General features: G+C 44.3%; 1 protein-coding gene across 50 annotated transcripts; it reads right to left on the bottom strand.

Annotated features, from left to right (window-relative positions):
• Positions 1-590: 590 nt before the first annotated feature.
• On the bottom strand, positions 591-15298 carry ZNF23 (zinc finger protein 23). Of its 50 annotated transcripts, none has more exons than XM_077984519.1 (7): positions 14712-15298; positions 14208-14223; positions 9815-9879; positions 9151-9200; positions 7085-7211; positions 6285-6392; positions 591-2888 (listed from the first exon to the last, which is right to left on the bottom strand). In XM_077984519.1, exons 4-7 carry the CDS (start codon positions 9169-9171, stop codon positions 1096-1098), a joined length of 2049 nt encoding a protein of 682 aa, XP_077840645.1. In that variant the 5' UTR covers positions 9172-9200; positions 9815-9879; positions 14208-14223; positions 14712-15298; the 3' UTR covers positions 591-1095. The 50 variants fall into 50 exon arrangements, with proteins under 50 accessions (XP_077840645.1, XP_077840652.1, XP_077840640.1 ...); XM_077984526.1 differs by lacking the exon at positions 14208-14223 and having other exon boundaries at positions 6276-6392; positions 7085-7261; positions 9689-9879; positions 14712-14833; positions 15261-15298; XM_077984514.1 differs by lacking the exon at positions 14208-14223 and having other exon boundaries at positions 6276-6392; positions 14712-14833; positions 15261-15298.
• Positions 15299-15770: the final 472 nt, after the last annotated feature.

The raw sequence follows: 15770 nt of genomic DNA, 5'->3' as shown, positions 1-15770 counted from the left end.
CAAGACTGAGTCTCTCTTCTTACTTTAAGTCATTTTTTTAATATCTGTTTAAAAGCTGCCTGTTTGTATCAGTGTCTAAATTACTTATCTTTAGATATTAATGTTTTAAGAGACAGAGTCTTACTGCCACCCAGGCTGTAGTGCAGTGGTGGTCATAGCTCACTGCAGCCTTGAATTCCTGGATTCAGGTGATCCTCCTGCCTCAGCCTCCCAAGCAGCAAGGACTGCAGGCACACACCACCATGCCTGGCTAACTTTTTTTATTTTTTGTAGTGATGGGATCTTGCTATGTTGCCCATACAGATCTGGAACTCATGGCCTCAAGCAATCTTCCCATCTCAGACTCCCAAAGCACTGAGATTACAGATCTGAGCCACCATGCCCAAATACTATACTTTTATATCACAAATTTTACAAAACTATTTCCACATTTTGTGCTTTATCTTTTAAATTTTAAAACAAAAACATATATGAATATTTAGTTTTCAGTAGTCACTTTATCAGTACATACCCTGTGGCTAGTTTCTGACTTTCATCTAATGCTTAGAAAGGTTTTCTCAATACATGAAAATTAAAAATGTACTCATATCTTTTTCCTTTTTTAAATAAATCTTTATTTTTCATCTTTTCAAAAGTAATACATGCTTGTTGTCAAAAATTAAACAAATAAATTAATGCAGGTAGAGTATCTTTAGTATGGGTTTTCCTATCCAACAACAAGGCTTCTCTCTCTCTCCATTTATTCAAATTTCCTTTCTAAAGTGGCTCTCAGTGAAGACTTAAATTTCTCCATACAAGTCTTCCATAACTGTTTATTTCTAGAAAATCTACTTTTCTTGATGCTGCTGGGAATGAAATCTTTTCCTTCATTATATTTTCTAATTCCTGTTAGTACAAAACAAAGCTATTTATTCTTGGATGTTTCTCTTTAAGTGGTCATCCTTTCCTGATTAAAAATTGAACAGAATAAAAACTGTTTCCATATGAAGACTCTGCCATACTCTTTCCCTCTTGGGGGTTTTTCAATGGGTGAATCTGATGATACTTGATCCATTTTGGCATTAATCTTGAGAGTTTTCTACATCTTTCTCATTATTAGGATTTTCCTTCACTATGGACACTCTGATGCTGACTGAGCTGGAAGCTAAACCTGAATGCTTTCCCACACACACTACACATATAGGGTTTCTTCCAAGTGTGGACTGTCTGATGTATAATGTAGTCAGAACTAAAGCTGAAGCCTTTGCCACATTCCACACATCTGAAGGGTTTCTCCCCAGTGTGGCTTCTCTGATGCCGAATTAAATGGGCATTAACATGGAAGGCTTTTCCACACTCCTTACACTGAAAGGGTTTCTCTCCAGTGTGAATTCTCTGATGCACAATGTAGTTAGAACTACAGCTGAACGCTTTCTCACATTCCATACATTTGAAAGGTTTCTCCCCAGTATGTATCCTCTGATGCCTAGTTAGTTTGGCATTGATACTGAAGGCTTTCCCACATTCCTTACATTGATAGGGCTTTTCTCCAGTATGGATTCGGTGATGATCAAGTAGGTTTCTTTTAGAAGTAAAGCATCTCCCACATTCATTACATTCAAAAGGTTTCTCCCCAGTGTGAATTCTCTGATGCCGCATTAGTTTCCCATTAACGCTGAAGGCCTTTCCACACTCATTACACTCATAGGGCTTCTCCCCAGTGTGAATTCTCAGATGCTGCCGAAATTGGGAGTTACACCTGAAGGCTTTCCCACATTCATTACACTCATAGGGTTTCTCGCCTGTGTGAATTCTCTGGTGTTGGATTAACTTCCCTTTGACACTGAAGGCTTTTCCACATTCAGTGCATTCATAGGGTTTCTCACCTGTGTGGATTCTCTGATGCTGAATGAGTTTTGTATTATTATTGAAGCCTTTTCCACACTCTTTACACTGATAGGGCTTTTCTCCTGTGTGGATGCTCTGATGCTGCCTAAGCTGGGAGCTGCACCTGAAGCCTTTTCCACATTCATTACATTCATAAGGCTTCTCTCCAGTGTGGATTCTCTGATGCTGAATTAATTTTGCATTAACATTGAAAGCTTTCCCACAGTCATTACACTCGTAAGGTTTCTCCCCAGTGTGGACTCTCTGATGTGTAATATATGCAGAACTACAGCTGAAGCCATTTCCACACTCCTTGCACTGATAGGGCTTTTCTCCCGTATGGATTCTCTGATGCCTACTTAGACTTCCATTAACACTGAAGGCCTTCCCACACACCTTACACTGATAGGGCTTCTCCCCACTGTGGATTGTCTGATGTGTGATATAATGGGAACTGTAGCTGAAGCTTTTCCCACACTCCACACATTTGAAGGGTTTCTCCCCACTGTGAAGTCTTCGATGCCAAATTAATTTCTCGTTAATGCTGAAAGCTTTGCCACACTCCGAACACTGATAAGCCTTTTCCTCAGTGTTGTTTTCTTGATGTTGATTAAGTTGAGAGTCACACCTAAAGGGCTCCACTAATTCTTCACATTTGAAAGGTCTTTCCTCAGAATTAATTATTTCATGCTTAACGAGTTTTGTATCAAAGCTGATGGCTTTCCCCAATCCTGTACACCCAGAGGGCTGCTCTCCCCTAATGGTATGACACTGATATGAGTTAGAACTTTGACTAAAAAAACACTCCTCCATGGGGCTTGTCTCATCTTTCACTGTTCCATCAATGCTGTTGCTCTTCTCCTTCTTTGTATTTCCTGTTGAGTAGACTTCCTGTTGTTTCTCTAGAAGACAGGCTTCTGAAAAGTCTGTTTCCTGGGAAAAGTCCCTTTGAAGTTCAAATGATACATTCTCTTTTCCTTCATACATTTCCTTTGTCAAATCATTGTCAGTCTGAATATCTACTATAAAAAACAAAACATAAAATGTCATGTAAGAACCATGTTAGAAAAAAGAAGAGAACTGTGCTATAAAAGACCATAATAATCGGGGGCTCCTTAAAATCATCAGACTAGTTCAAAAAACCTAGGGTTTCTCCGTAAGGTGGAATAACTAATATGTAACTAGTAAAAGAATGCAATAAATCCATACATGCTGACATAAAAAGACATCAAAGATACAATCAAATGAAAATACAAGTTGAAAAACCGGTATATAGAATAGATTTTCATCTGTGTAAAGAAAAATATAAAAGGCAGATATATATACTTGTACATATCTAGAAAACTTCTAGAAGAATCCATAAGAAACTAAACAAACTAGCATAGGAAGTTTGGTGGACTTGCTTCCCCACTTTATACACTTTCTGTATCGTTGAGTCGGTGTCAATATTATAAAGCAATGAAAGTAATGATTAAAAAAAAAAAAAAATCACCAGTCTCACTGTGCCTAAAGCAAGGCCACTGTAGAGAACATAACCAATCACATGAAGGTTAAAAGTGACAGCTGGGTGCGGTAGCTCACGCCTGTAATCCCAACACTTTGGGAGGCTGAGGCAGGCGGATTGCCTGAGCTTGGGAGTTTGCAACCAGCCTGGGCAACACAGTGAAACCCTGTCTCTACTAAAACACAAAAAATTAGCCGGGCATGGTGGCACACACCTATAGTCCCAGCTACTCAGGAGGCTGAGGCAGGAGAATTGCTCGAACCCAGGAGACAGAGGTTGCAGAGAGCCAAGTTCATGCCATTGCACTCCAGTTTGGGCGACAGAGCGAGCGAGACTCCATCCCCCCACAAAAAAAAAAAACAAAAAAAAAAACAGTGACAGCAGTGGAATAAAATTCTAGGTCTTATCCACCAGATCAGCATTCTTTAATCACACCATGCTTTTCTACACCCTGCAGTTTCTTCTTAGTTGTTCCTATGGCACTCAGTCCTTACCTAAAAAAAAAAAAAAAAAAAAAAAAAAAAAGAAAATGCTGAAGAAGGAAAAGGCACAGGATCCAACAGGATGTGGCAACTTGGGGGATGACAAAAGTCAGCAGCACCAGGGAGCAAAATGGAAATAATTTTGTTTCTTTCCTTAGAATGTTAACTGTGGGCTTTCCAAAATTCCTCCTTCAACTTCATTTCTACTTTAGACAGGCTCTATTTAAGGGCCATTTCATCCCATTTCTTCCTATTCCTCCAAGGTTAATACTGCATTAACCTTGCCTTTTCCTTTCACTTCTTCCTCCAATCCTAAACTTGATCATACCCTAAAAGTCTTTTCATAATACCAATAGTCTTTACAACTAGAACTACTGATCTCTGCATTTGTTTCCAACTTTCTCAAAAGCTGAGTCCCAAAATGCTGCCTCATATTTTTTCATCTTTCATCACTCCTCAACCATACGTAATATGCCTCCTGCCCCAATATTTCATAATTGCTCTCAATAAGCCCCTCCAATTGCCTGGATTCCCCAGCAAGCACTTTCTAAATAATATTGGTCTCTTCCCAACTAAAAAAATAATACTCATCTGTTGCTATAGACTGAATGTTTGTCCTCCCCACAAATGCATACTCTGAAATCCTAACCCCTGATGTGATTGTATTAGGAGGTTGGGCTATGGCAGAACCCTCATGAATGGGATTAACGACCTTAAAAAAGATCCCAGAGAGCTCCCTTTCTTGCCACCATGTGAGGATACTGTGAGAAGATGGCTGTCTATTAGCCAGGAAGCAGGCCCTTGCCAGAAGGAACCTGCCTGCACCTTGATCTTGGACTTCTTAGCCTCTAGAACTGTATGAAATAAATTTCTGTTGTTTATAAGCCATCCGATCTATGGCAGTCTGTTATCGTAGCCCAAACTGACTAAGACATCTATTCTATCAGATGTCTAGTCATCCTCTCCAGAAGTCTACTCCTGTTTTGCTGCATTCTCACCAACACTGAATATAATTTAATTATTCTCAATATCATAGGTGAAATATCTCTCCTTGTTTTCATTTTCCTCTCTTGCAGTGAGGATGGCCATTTGACACAGTTCCAGCAAACGAGTCTTAAACAGGTATCACTGAGTGGGCTTCTGAAGATTTTTAAAAAGAAGTCAACACTGCTGCCATGGGCCTCATGCCCTTTGCCCTCCCTTCTGCCTGCCTAGAGCCTGTTTGATTCCTCATCCCAATTAACCCACACACATTGACTACATTAATGTTTCTATCCCCAGCTAGGATCATGATGGGCTTCCTGGAAAAGTCAAAGACTTCAGGACAGTCAGCTGCCTACAGGACAAAATACAGGGTCCTTTGATTAAGGACCTCACAATATCACTTTTTTTCCTGTATTTGTCAAGCCCATTATATGGCAAACTCTCCATCTCCAAAGCATGCCTTCCTTGGTCAGGTATCATCTGATAGAATGATCAAAGGGAATAAAAACCCACAGAAACCATCTAAGAAAAGTGAAGACTCACTGAAAAATGCAAGAGAATCTCACAGACCCTAAATGCAAGAAATAACAGGTGACCTCGGGGGAATGAGAAGTCATTTGGCAGCTACTCTGTTGGCACCAATTGGAGCCCTGCTCCTTCAAGTGTGGTCTGGTAACCAGAAGTACTGGCATCGCCACATCACTAGGGAACTTCATAGAAATGCAGACTCCACACTTACTGCATATCTGTAAGACCTCAGGATTCATTTACACATTCACATTTAAGAAGCAAAAATCAAGAGCACTTCCTCCCTTCCACATTACCTTCTCTGTGTACAGCTGTCTTCCCCAACACCAAAATAAAAATATTGAACTGAGCATGCACTATAAGCTAGGCACTTGATATGTGTTATCTCATTTAATCCTCAACCCACAAGACTAGTACTATTACCTTCTTTTATTATTAACCCATTTTCAGAGATGAGAACACTCAAATAACCCACTCAAAGTCACACAAATTAGGAAGCAACACAGTTGGGACTGGACTTCAGAAAAGTCTCCTCTAAAGACTGTGCTTTTAACCACTTCTGTCTGTGTGAAAAGGCTGTTAATTCTGTATCCCCCACACTATGTGAACAATGCTTAGAAATGCCAAGGAACCCCCAAATTACTGAGTCCATTAATTTTGTCTGAGAAAGGCAGGATTCCAAAATTAAGAACTGAAAAGAGTCTGAATGAAGGGTCTGAAAAAAGATCTGTTCTTGGAATTAGACACAACAAACTTTGAAGACAGATAAGGACTACCTATCTCTATGAATCATCAAAATGTACTTAAACTTTACTCTGTATGACCGGCCAATAAACATAGTATGCTTATATGTTGCTGAAGTTGGCTTTATGCCTAAAGTGCTAAATTCCAACAGAATGGGAAATATGTACCTTCCTTACCAGTCCGGAGGCCCCAGAGGCCTGTTCCTGCAGCCAGTGGAGATGGGCCCCCCAGCTCACCTCCTCCCTCCAGTTGTGAGATCACAGCAGGTTTGAGAAGTGGAAATCCTGGTTTGGGAGAGGTAAATAGGAGAGACAGATGAATAATCTCCCACAGATAAATTCCTAAGCCTCTTCTCAGATTGTCTCAGCAGTGGGGAGAGAAGGTAAGAACCCCAGGAGGTCCCAAGCCTCAGGACTATAGGAAAGTACTGTGGAGCTTAGGAAGGACTACAGAGACCTTGGAGACGTCTAAGGCTTTGGGAGGCAAGTGTGGGGGTTGGGAGTGAAGGCTTGGGAAAGTGTGGGAGCGCCTGGGAAGGGCCCAGACTGTAGGCCTAGGAGACCTCATGCAGGGCAAGCAGGGAGATTCTGCCCAAAGGGATACCACTTTTCGACCTTGGCCTGAAATATCCAGAGTACACTGAGATCCTTGAAAAGATTCAAGATAGGTAAGATGAGGGGGGAACTGAAGATGCCACTCTGGAACAGGAAGTCACTGGATTCCAGTGTTTCCAAAATATAGCTTTCATGTGTTGGATCAACAGTACATACCAGTTCCAAGCAAAGTCCTATATAGGCCTACAAAAAGCTTGGTGTTTGCCCCTGCCAGTAACCTCTTAGTCTAGGAAATTAGGAACAGCTCTGGGGTTCTCACTCAGTAAAGGATTACCAGAGATCCCCCCAGTAACCTGTAAGGGAGAAGCAAGCCAGAAACCCCAATTGGCAGAGTCCAGATTCCCAGGAGAGAGAGGACTTACCCAGGGAGGCCACATTCCCATAATTCTCCAGCATCACATCCCTGTACAGGGTCCTCTGTGCAGGGGACAGACCATCCCATTCCGCCTGGGTGAAGTACACAGCCACGTCCTCAAAGGTCACCAACTTCTGAAACAACAGGTTCCTGCTGCCCTAGGGCCAATTCCATGGCTCAGGCCCTAAGTGAGGGGCAGAGGGCAGTATAAGGGCTTGGGGAGGGTGCTTGTGAGAGCACAAAACATTAACAACAAGGGAAACATCTCAGAAAAAACATCGAGAAAGTATCGAGAAAGTAAACTAATCGAGAAAGTAAACTACAGAGTATCCAACTTCTCCCACAGCAGGGAAACCTCATGCCATTTTTCACACAAATAAGAAGTAACATAAGACAGGCTGAAAGAAAAAAAATTTCTATAAGCAAATTCTCTAAAGCCAACTCCACTCTTTTAGATAAGCTGCTCCCTCTCGGCAAACTCGGGGCAGATACACCAGCAGTTCCCACACCACTCCCCTGAGGTCTTGGCTCCCCTGCGCCTAACCTCAGCCCTGTTCCGCTACCCACCCATCGCCTTCATCCTCACAGCTCAAGCCACCCCCAAAGATCAGCCACGGCTTCTGTCTCATTCAGCCCCACCGGATTCCCCTCACACACCCCCTAACAAGGGGCTGTGCAGCCTCTGCTTGAGCACCTCCAGCCACGGATGCTCCATGCTGCCCAGGCTGCGGGGTCTTCCTGGAAAGCCAGAATTTTCCTTTCCCTCTCCTATTCAAGTCTCATCCTTTCCAGCTTCTCCGAAAGCTTCACTGTCTCCAAGAACATTTGGGAAAGCAGGGAGATCAGCCTTCCCACTGGCCGGCTACTCTCCCTTTGCATCACTAAGCTATGTGGTTGGCACAAGCTTCACCACTCAGGGATGCTGCGTGTCGTTCTCAGGCCCAACCACCCCTCCTGGGCAGCTGCAGCCTCTGGCAGGCTCACCCTCTGCCCACCTCAACCTGCTCTAACAACCACAGGGACTCACTGGCAGGGATGTGCTGCTCAACTGTTCTCTGCCAGGATGTGTCTTCCTGGAGTCTACTGACCTCCACCCAACAGCAATTCTAGTCCAACCTCTAGGTGTTTCTGTGAGTCTTCTTTGTGTGACCTTCAACAAGTAACTTCTGTGCACAAAATATAATGTCTTCACTGTGTGCTGCCACCACAACCCCAGTAAGTTGGCACTTCCTTCTGAAATTACACCTCAGATGGGGTCAGAATCATCCATACAAGAAACCCCAGCCAGAAACCTGGAAATTGTTCTTGACTTCCCGCCTTCCTTATTATCATGAATCCTTTGACTCTCTATGTCTGAAAGATTTTTTTTTTTTCTTTGAGATGGAGTCTCACTCTGTCACCCAGGCTGAAGTGCAGTGGCGTGACCTCAGCTCACTGCAATCTCTGCCTCCCAGGCTCAAGCGATTCTCCTGCCTCAGCCTCCTGAGTAGCTGGGACTATAGGCATGCACCACCACACCCAGCTAATTTTTCTATTTTTAGCAGAGACAGCGTTTCACTATGTTGGCTAGGCTGGTCTTGAACTCCTAACCTCAAGTGATCCACCCGTCTCAGCCTCGCAAAGCGCTGGGATTACAGGCGCGGGCCACCGCACCGGGCCGTGATTTTTCTCTTAAGCATTACTTGAATCGGATCCCTCTTTAATGATGGCTTTCCTTGATGAAGCCCATGTCACGGGACCAGTGGGATTCTTCTTTGTGGTCACCGTGTTTTTGAATCTTCCTTACCAGTTATTCCATACACATCACAAACCTGACCAAGTTAACATCACTGGTTCCACAGCTGCCTTATGGCTGAGCAGTTCTGAATCACTTAATAACTCTGTGATCCTGGGCAAGTTACTCTACTCCCCTTTTGCCTTTTCTTTTTAGGTGGAAAGAGTACAACACAGCACTTATCACAGAGGGCGGCTGTCAGGAGCAAATGGCCATACAAAGGGCTTAGCATGTCGCCTGGAGCATAGTAAGCCTCCAACAATACAACTAGTGTGACTGTGGCTATGATTGTTCCCAACCTGTAGTCCATGGAAGTCCATGGATGAGCTTCAGGGGATCCGTGAAGTCCCTGAAAGTGTATGGAAAATTTGGTTTGCAGGTTTATTTTTCTGCAGGACAGGGTGGAAAGTTCTTCTCAGATACCTAAAGTCTGCATGCTAAGCTTTGAAAGCTTCACAAGGACAATGAGACATTTCATCCCATGTGACTCTCTTTCCCCTCCCTTGACTCCACTCCCTGTGACCTTCTCTTATCCCTGAATTAAGAGGCACAGCCATCCTTCTCTGATCAGGTCCTGCTATTCCTCTTCCCTACATCCCCACCACAGATAGTCCAATCCTCTGTGACTGTCCTCCACTCACACTCCGGCACAGAACATCCCACAGGGGCAGCTTCCATGTCCCCACTCACCCAGAGCCCTATGCTGGGGGTGCTCCTGTAGAGAGGAGCAGAGACCCTCAGTGTGCAGAAGACCACCACCCTCCTGCTCTCCTGCTCACTCTCTCGCTGCCTCCACTCGCTACTGTCCTGGTCTTTGCCACCCACCCCGCACAACACCTCTTTCCCGTAAGTTGCAGTCCAGCAGGTGGAAGCAGCTGTCATCCCGAGGCTCACCAGCTCCCCTTCTCAATGTTTTTCAATCTGAAACTGCCCAGAAGAAGAGCTGAAGGACCAACAGCTCACCTGGGACCAGGCTGTCAGGTGCATGGCTGCCATCCCCTGGTCCCCCTCTCAGAGAAGGACTGGAGCTAAGGAGAAACACAACGAGAAACAAGTGTGAGGCAAGCCACCCCTACCAGAGCAACACAGCCCCTCACAGAAAATGCAAGACACAGGCAGCTTGCATCCAAATAAGAGTGTGAACAGGAGCTGCCCAAGAAGGGAGTGATCTGTTCACTGGCTCAGTGCCTAGGACTCCAGGCTATGACACTGAAATTCACTGCCAGGAACCCTAGGACTTTACAATTCTGATACATATCACACACACAGAAGAGTGTATATATAAAATTAAAAAATAAACAAAAATTTAAAAATAATAATAAGAAGAGTGCATATAAAACCTGCTGGGCACGGTGGCTCGTGCCTATAATCCCAACACTTTGAGAGGCCAAGGCGGGTGGATCAATTGAGCTCAGTTCAAGACCAGCCTGGACACGTGGCAAAACTCTGTCTCTACAAAAAATACAAAAATTAGCCAGGAGTGGTGGCACGTGCCCGTGGTCCCAGCTATTCGGGAGTATGAGGTAGGAGGATCACTTGAGCCCAGGAGGTCAAGGCTGCAGTGAGCCAAGATCACACCACTGCACTCCAGCCTGGGTGATGAGAGTGAGACACTGTCTCAAAAAAATAAAAAATAAAAATAAATACAATAAAATGTAGGCAGAACCTAAAAATAAAGCAAAGAGTCATGTATCAACAATTCAGTTCAAGAAATAGGACAATACCAAGATCTTTGACTTATTTCTCTTTCTCAAAACAAGTATCATCTTCAGTATCACAGCAGGAAAAGCTGGGCTGGCTGGGCTGCAGCCCCAGTACACAGGTCTGGGGAGTCAAGCCTCAGGGAGGCAGCACCTGGAGAAGAGGAAAGCTGCCCCCAGTATCCTGCCCCATTTCCTCAGAGCTCTGAATGTCTTCAAGAATCCTAACACCTCTGGAGAGGTCTTGGGAGGTCAGTCCTCCTCAGGACAGCACAGGCTGTCCTTAGGAAGCTGAGCTGGAAGTAAGGGACCAGGCTGTTTCCCGTATTTTCCAGTCTTCTGATAGTGAATGAGCCAAGGCCTGCACTTCTGCCTCAGCTCCTGAGAGAGATCACTGTAGCAGCCAGTCCCGTGACCCAGCACCTCTTGTTCACTGTATTCAAAAACACATGGACTGGTGATTTTCTGACTTCTACTGCCCTTAAAGTCATTCTTGAAATTACATTTTCCTAAAAAGTATCATCCATTTCTTCCAGGATTTCAACTTTACAAGTACAGAGTTGCATTTCCATTTCCTCCATATCCAGAGCTAGTTTGCTTTTCCCACTTCTTCTTTTGAATATATGTGCTTTCTAGACCTTTTTCCCAGGGTTAGAGTTAGAGACTAAACATTTATGTCCCTGCCAAATTCATATGTTGAAGCTCTAGCTTCATGAGACAAGTGACTGTACTTGGAGACGGGGCCTGTGAGGATGTAATAAGGATAAATGAGGTCCTAAGGGTGGGACTAAAGGTCCTAAGGTTAAATGAGGTCCAATAGGGCTGGTGCCTTTACAAGAAGAAGAAGAGACCCAGAGCCCACGTACCCACTCACCCCCTACCTCCCCCATGTGAGGACACAATGAGAGGGCTACTATCTATGAGCCAGGAAGACAGCCCTGGCAGGAGCCAAAATCAGCTGGCACCTTGATCCTGGACTTCCAGTCTCCAGGACTGTGAGAAGTAAGTATGTTGGTGAAGCCACCCAGTCTATGGTATTTTGTTATGGCAGCCCAAGCAGACTAATACAGTTAGGCTGACCAGTGGTTTACTTATTTTAATGTGGTTTCCTTTTGTTTTCAAAGAACCAGCTTTTCTAGCTGAGCAACACTACTTTCTTGTATTTGTTTTAAATTCACTAATTCTGCTGTCTTAGTTTCTTCCTTCAACTCTGTAAGGGGCAGTGTAAGCACCACTCCAATCCTCTTATCTCATCCTTAGTCCAGTTCTACAGAGGCCTTAGTCAGCTTTGTGAAGCTGCAACCTACCGGAACCTTCACAAGCACCTACATCACCTATACCTGGTTCCTGCCCTGGGGCTTCTCTGGTGTCCTATGTGGGACACCTGTGGACACCTGCTAGGCCCTGAAGTGCAGATGCGTAAACACCTGTGGGACCCCCTTGACCAATGGCGGAGAGAAACCAATGGATAAATGTTTTCCCCGTCGATCCCCCAGCGGGGCGGCCTTAAGACTCCAAGGCTCCTCAAAGGCCCTGCAAGGCAGAGCCTGTTGAGGGCCGAGCATACCAATGCATCCTCGTACCAGTTCTCCCATCTCTGTTTCACTCCCCTTGTCTTTCACTCTGCCCCTGCGACCACATTCCTAAATAAACTCCTACATACAAATCTTTGTTCCAAGTTCTGCTTTTGGGGAAGCTTAGACTACAAAAGGCTTTTTTCCTATTGACTTATTCATTTATTTTCATTCTTTCCTGTTTGGCAATTAAAGCCTACAAGGCCACAAATTTTCCTCAGGATACACTATTTGCCACATTCCAGACGTTTTTATATTTCATGTTCTAATTACTGTTTTATAGTCAGTCAGCAATTCTGTTTTGTCTCTGACCTAGTAATTGCTTAGGATCATTTGCTGTTGCTAATTTCTTCTGTTTATAAGTTCTGGCTTTATTGCATGCTGGTTATATAATTCAATCTACCAACTTCTACTTTACACATTTTTCAGGATTTTTTTATGACTCGTGTCCCTTTAAAAATATATATTACCTGGTGTTTAAAGAGAAAACTTATTCTGTGATGGGAGAATATACAACTCTATTTTTAGATAAACCAACTCTACCAGTTACATATGTAGTGTGCGATAGATACCCCACTCAGCTAGTCAAGGGTGTATACCCGCTGCCTGAACCTTGAAGGCCAGGCAGTGAGTCAAGACCATGGGGCTCAGCAGAGGAGCAGGTGTCTGCAAGAACGTAAACATCCTAGAAAGTATTGAGAACCTACCAAGAAAAGTCTCATCGTTTAAATGCAGTAGACAGAGAGCCAGAAAATTCTCTTAAAAGTACTTAGAGACGAGGGGCAGCACAGGTCTCTAAAGCTGTCCTGCTGCCATCCAGGAGTAAGTATGTAAGTCCTGATAAACTCATCTACTTGCCAAGCTGGACTTGTCCAAGGCATTCTTTGGTCTCTTGGCTCCCTCCCAAGGGGAAAGTTTTTTTAAAATACGATTCCAGGTTTCTTCCTGTTATGACATTATACAGATTTTCTACATAATCCTTGATTACTTTTACCTAATTAAACCAAGATGGCCAGTGAAGAACTAACTCTCACAAAACACTGAGCTCAGATGTGTCATGAGCGAATCCTTTCAATGTTTCGGAAATGAGTAATTCTAACACTATGTAAACCGCAGCAGAGCACAGCAAAGTAAGTTTCCCAATTCTTTTTATGGTGCCAGCACAATACTGATACAAAACTATAGACTAGTCTCATTTATGAATTCTAATGCAAAAATTCTATCAAGGAATAGACTCCAGTAGTTCATTAAATACATCATGAGTGAGTAGGATTATCCCACGAAGATAAACAAACCTCAACGTTAGGATATTAATTAGTATATTTTTCACATTAATAAATCAAAGAAAGATAAACACACTGTCCATCTCAACAGATACCAGGCCAGGCACGGTGGCTCACGCCTGTAATCCCAGCACTTTGGGAGGCCAAGGAGGGCGAATCACGAGGTCAGGAGATCGAGACCATCCTGGCTAACACGGTGAAACCCCATCTCTACTAAAAATACAAAAAATTAGCCGGGCGTGGTGGTGGGCGCCTGTAGTCCCAGCTACTCTGGAGGCTGAGGCAGGAGAATGGTGTGAACCCGGGAGGCGGAACTTGCAGTGAGCCGAGATCACGCCACTGCACTCCAGCCTGGGCGATGAGTGAGACTCTGTCTCAAAAAAAAAAACAAAAAACAAAACAGATACCAAAGGTGTTTAACATAATTCAACATTTGTGCCTAATTTTAAAAATTTACATCCTAGAGAAACTCTCATACATAGGAGGTATGTACAAAAATGTTATCAGCACATTTTAATAACAAAACACTGAAAACAACCCACATGTTCACTGAAAATACACCAATAAATTTTCATACAGTTTTTACAATGGAACATTACCCAGAAGCTACACACAGAAAGAATTTGGGAACTTAACATTGAATTATGAGAGTCCCAGATGACTTATACACACAATGGTGTCATTTATATGAAGCTCAAAAAAAAAAAAATTAAGTACATTGCTTACAGATACATGCATATGTACTTATTTTTTAAAATAATAGGGCTACAATTAACACAAAATTCAAGATAACTGTTACCTCTAGGGGTTGAAGGCTGGGAGTTGGGTTGAGGAGGAGGAACACATTGATAAATTCAACAGTACTGGCAATCATCTCTTTCTTAATTGAGTGGTATGTTCATGGATGCTTTTTATTACTATATATAACATATAAATATATTTTTTAAATAAATATATAAACCAGCAAGGATAGGGTGAAAGTGAGGACCCAAAATGTAATACAAAGAACAGCCAATGTGCCTAACTATACTACAATGAACATAACCACACCTAAGTGGTAGGAAAGAAAAGGGGTAAGCAACTTTGGAAAACATTATTTTGACTAAACACCATAAGATTAAAGACAAAAAGACCTGTATTCAAGTACTGTACTTTAGGTAGTAAATTTGCTTTTCATGGGGGTGTGAATTAGCGATTCTGAAACTATTAAATACATTCTAAAACTGAGTGAACTCGTAATTACGTTGTAGAAGTCATTCCCAGGTCATTGTCACCCCAGAGCCGAGAGAAGTAGGGCTGTTACCTTTTAGGGCCGACACTGCTCCAGGAGACAGTGTCCTCCAAAAGCCGGGCTTCTGCTGCCGGGTGACTGGGAGGGGCTCTGCGCTCCCACGCGGCCCTAATTCTTGACCCTATGTCAGGAGCCTGGGAGCACACGGTCCATACTTGGGATGCACATAGGTTAATGTTCCTGCCAGACCTCAACATGTCAAACGACTTGTGGTATCACCTCGGGCCGCTTCATGCCCACATATATTCCACCCTTTAGCTGCACCGACACATCTTCCCCCAGCTGATCAAGTGCTAAATGCTCGGGGCCTCGTGGCTGGGACAGCAACACGGGTTTCCCCTTCAAATGGGCGCAACCTACTGAGCCACAAAGACCAAAGCTGGAGTTGAGGAGCGCGGAAGAGCACCCCGGGCCGCCGCCCTGCTCCCTCTCCCAGCCTGGGCCTCCTGGCAGCGTAGGCCACTGGAGACCCAGCTGCACCCAGGGTGGGAGTGCGTCTCAGCCAGACCCAGAGCCTGTGGGACAGGGCACGGCCCACGGCGCCCGGAGCCCTGCACTCACCTCCGCAGCGGGCTGCTCCCCGGCGCTGCCGGATGTGCGTCACCAGGCGGCCGAGCCTCTCTAGGAGCAAGGTCTCTCCGCCTCGGCGGTGGTCACGCCCGGCCAGCTGTGACCGGATCCCGGGCGGCTAGCTCGGGTCTGGCCCACGCGGACTGTTACCCCTGGGGAATGGGGCAGGTAAGAATTAGAGCCAAGCAGGGACCCAGCCCGGGGAGGTGAAACTGCAGGTGCGGCCACGTGTGGGAGTCTTGGAACTGGACCAGTGGATGGCGCGCTGTCACTCACACCCACTGCCCCCTTTTGCTAACAAATAGTTTGTAATGTCCATCTTATTCTCCTGACCTGATACTCATACATAATGGCCTAGAAAATCATACATAACATACACACCTACATATTAAAAAGTAATGTTATGCCTTAAGTGTAATGAAATAGAAAAAAAAAGAGGAACGTCATCTGTCACATACTTCAATGTGTTTGGTCTTGGCTGCTGCAGGAGACCTAATGAGG

This window comes from Macaca mulatta, chromosome 20, assembly GCF_049350105.2.
Source record: "Macaca mulatta isolate MMU2019108-1 chromosome 20, T2T-MMU8v2.0, whole genome shotgun sequence".
In the NCBI taxonomy this organism is placed as follows: Eukaryota; Metazoa; Chordata; class Mammalia; order Primates; family Cercopithecidae; genus Macaca; species Macaca mulatta.
Note: the sequence above shows the minus strand (reverse complement) of the source record. Positions and strands in the feature narration are given on the sequence as shown.

Coding starts and splice junctions, on each gene's coding strand:
- ZNF23 (XM_015126541.3), bottom strand. CDS start 9,733: ATGACAGCTGCTTCCACCTGCTGGACTGCAACTTACGGGAAAGAG. Junction 7,212..9,688: donor CTGCAACTTACGGGAAAGAG/GTGTTGTGCGGG, acceptor CTGTTGTTTCAG/AAGTTGGTGACCTTTGAGGA. Junction 6,393..7,084: donor TGGGAATGTGGCCTCCCTGG/GTAAGTCCTCTC, acceptor CTCCCAAACCAG/GATTTCCACTTCTCAAACCT.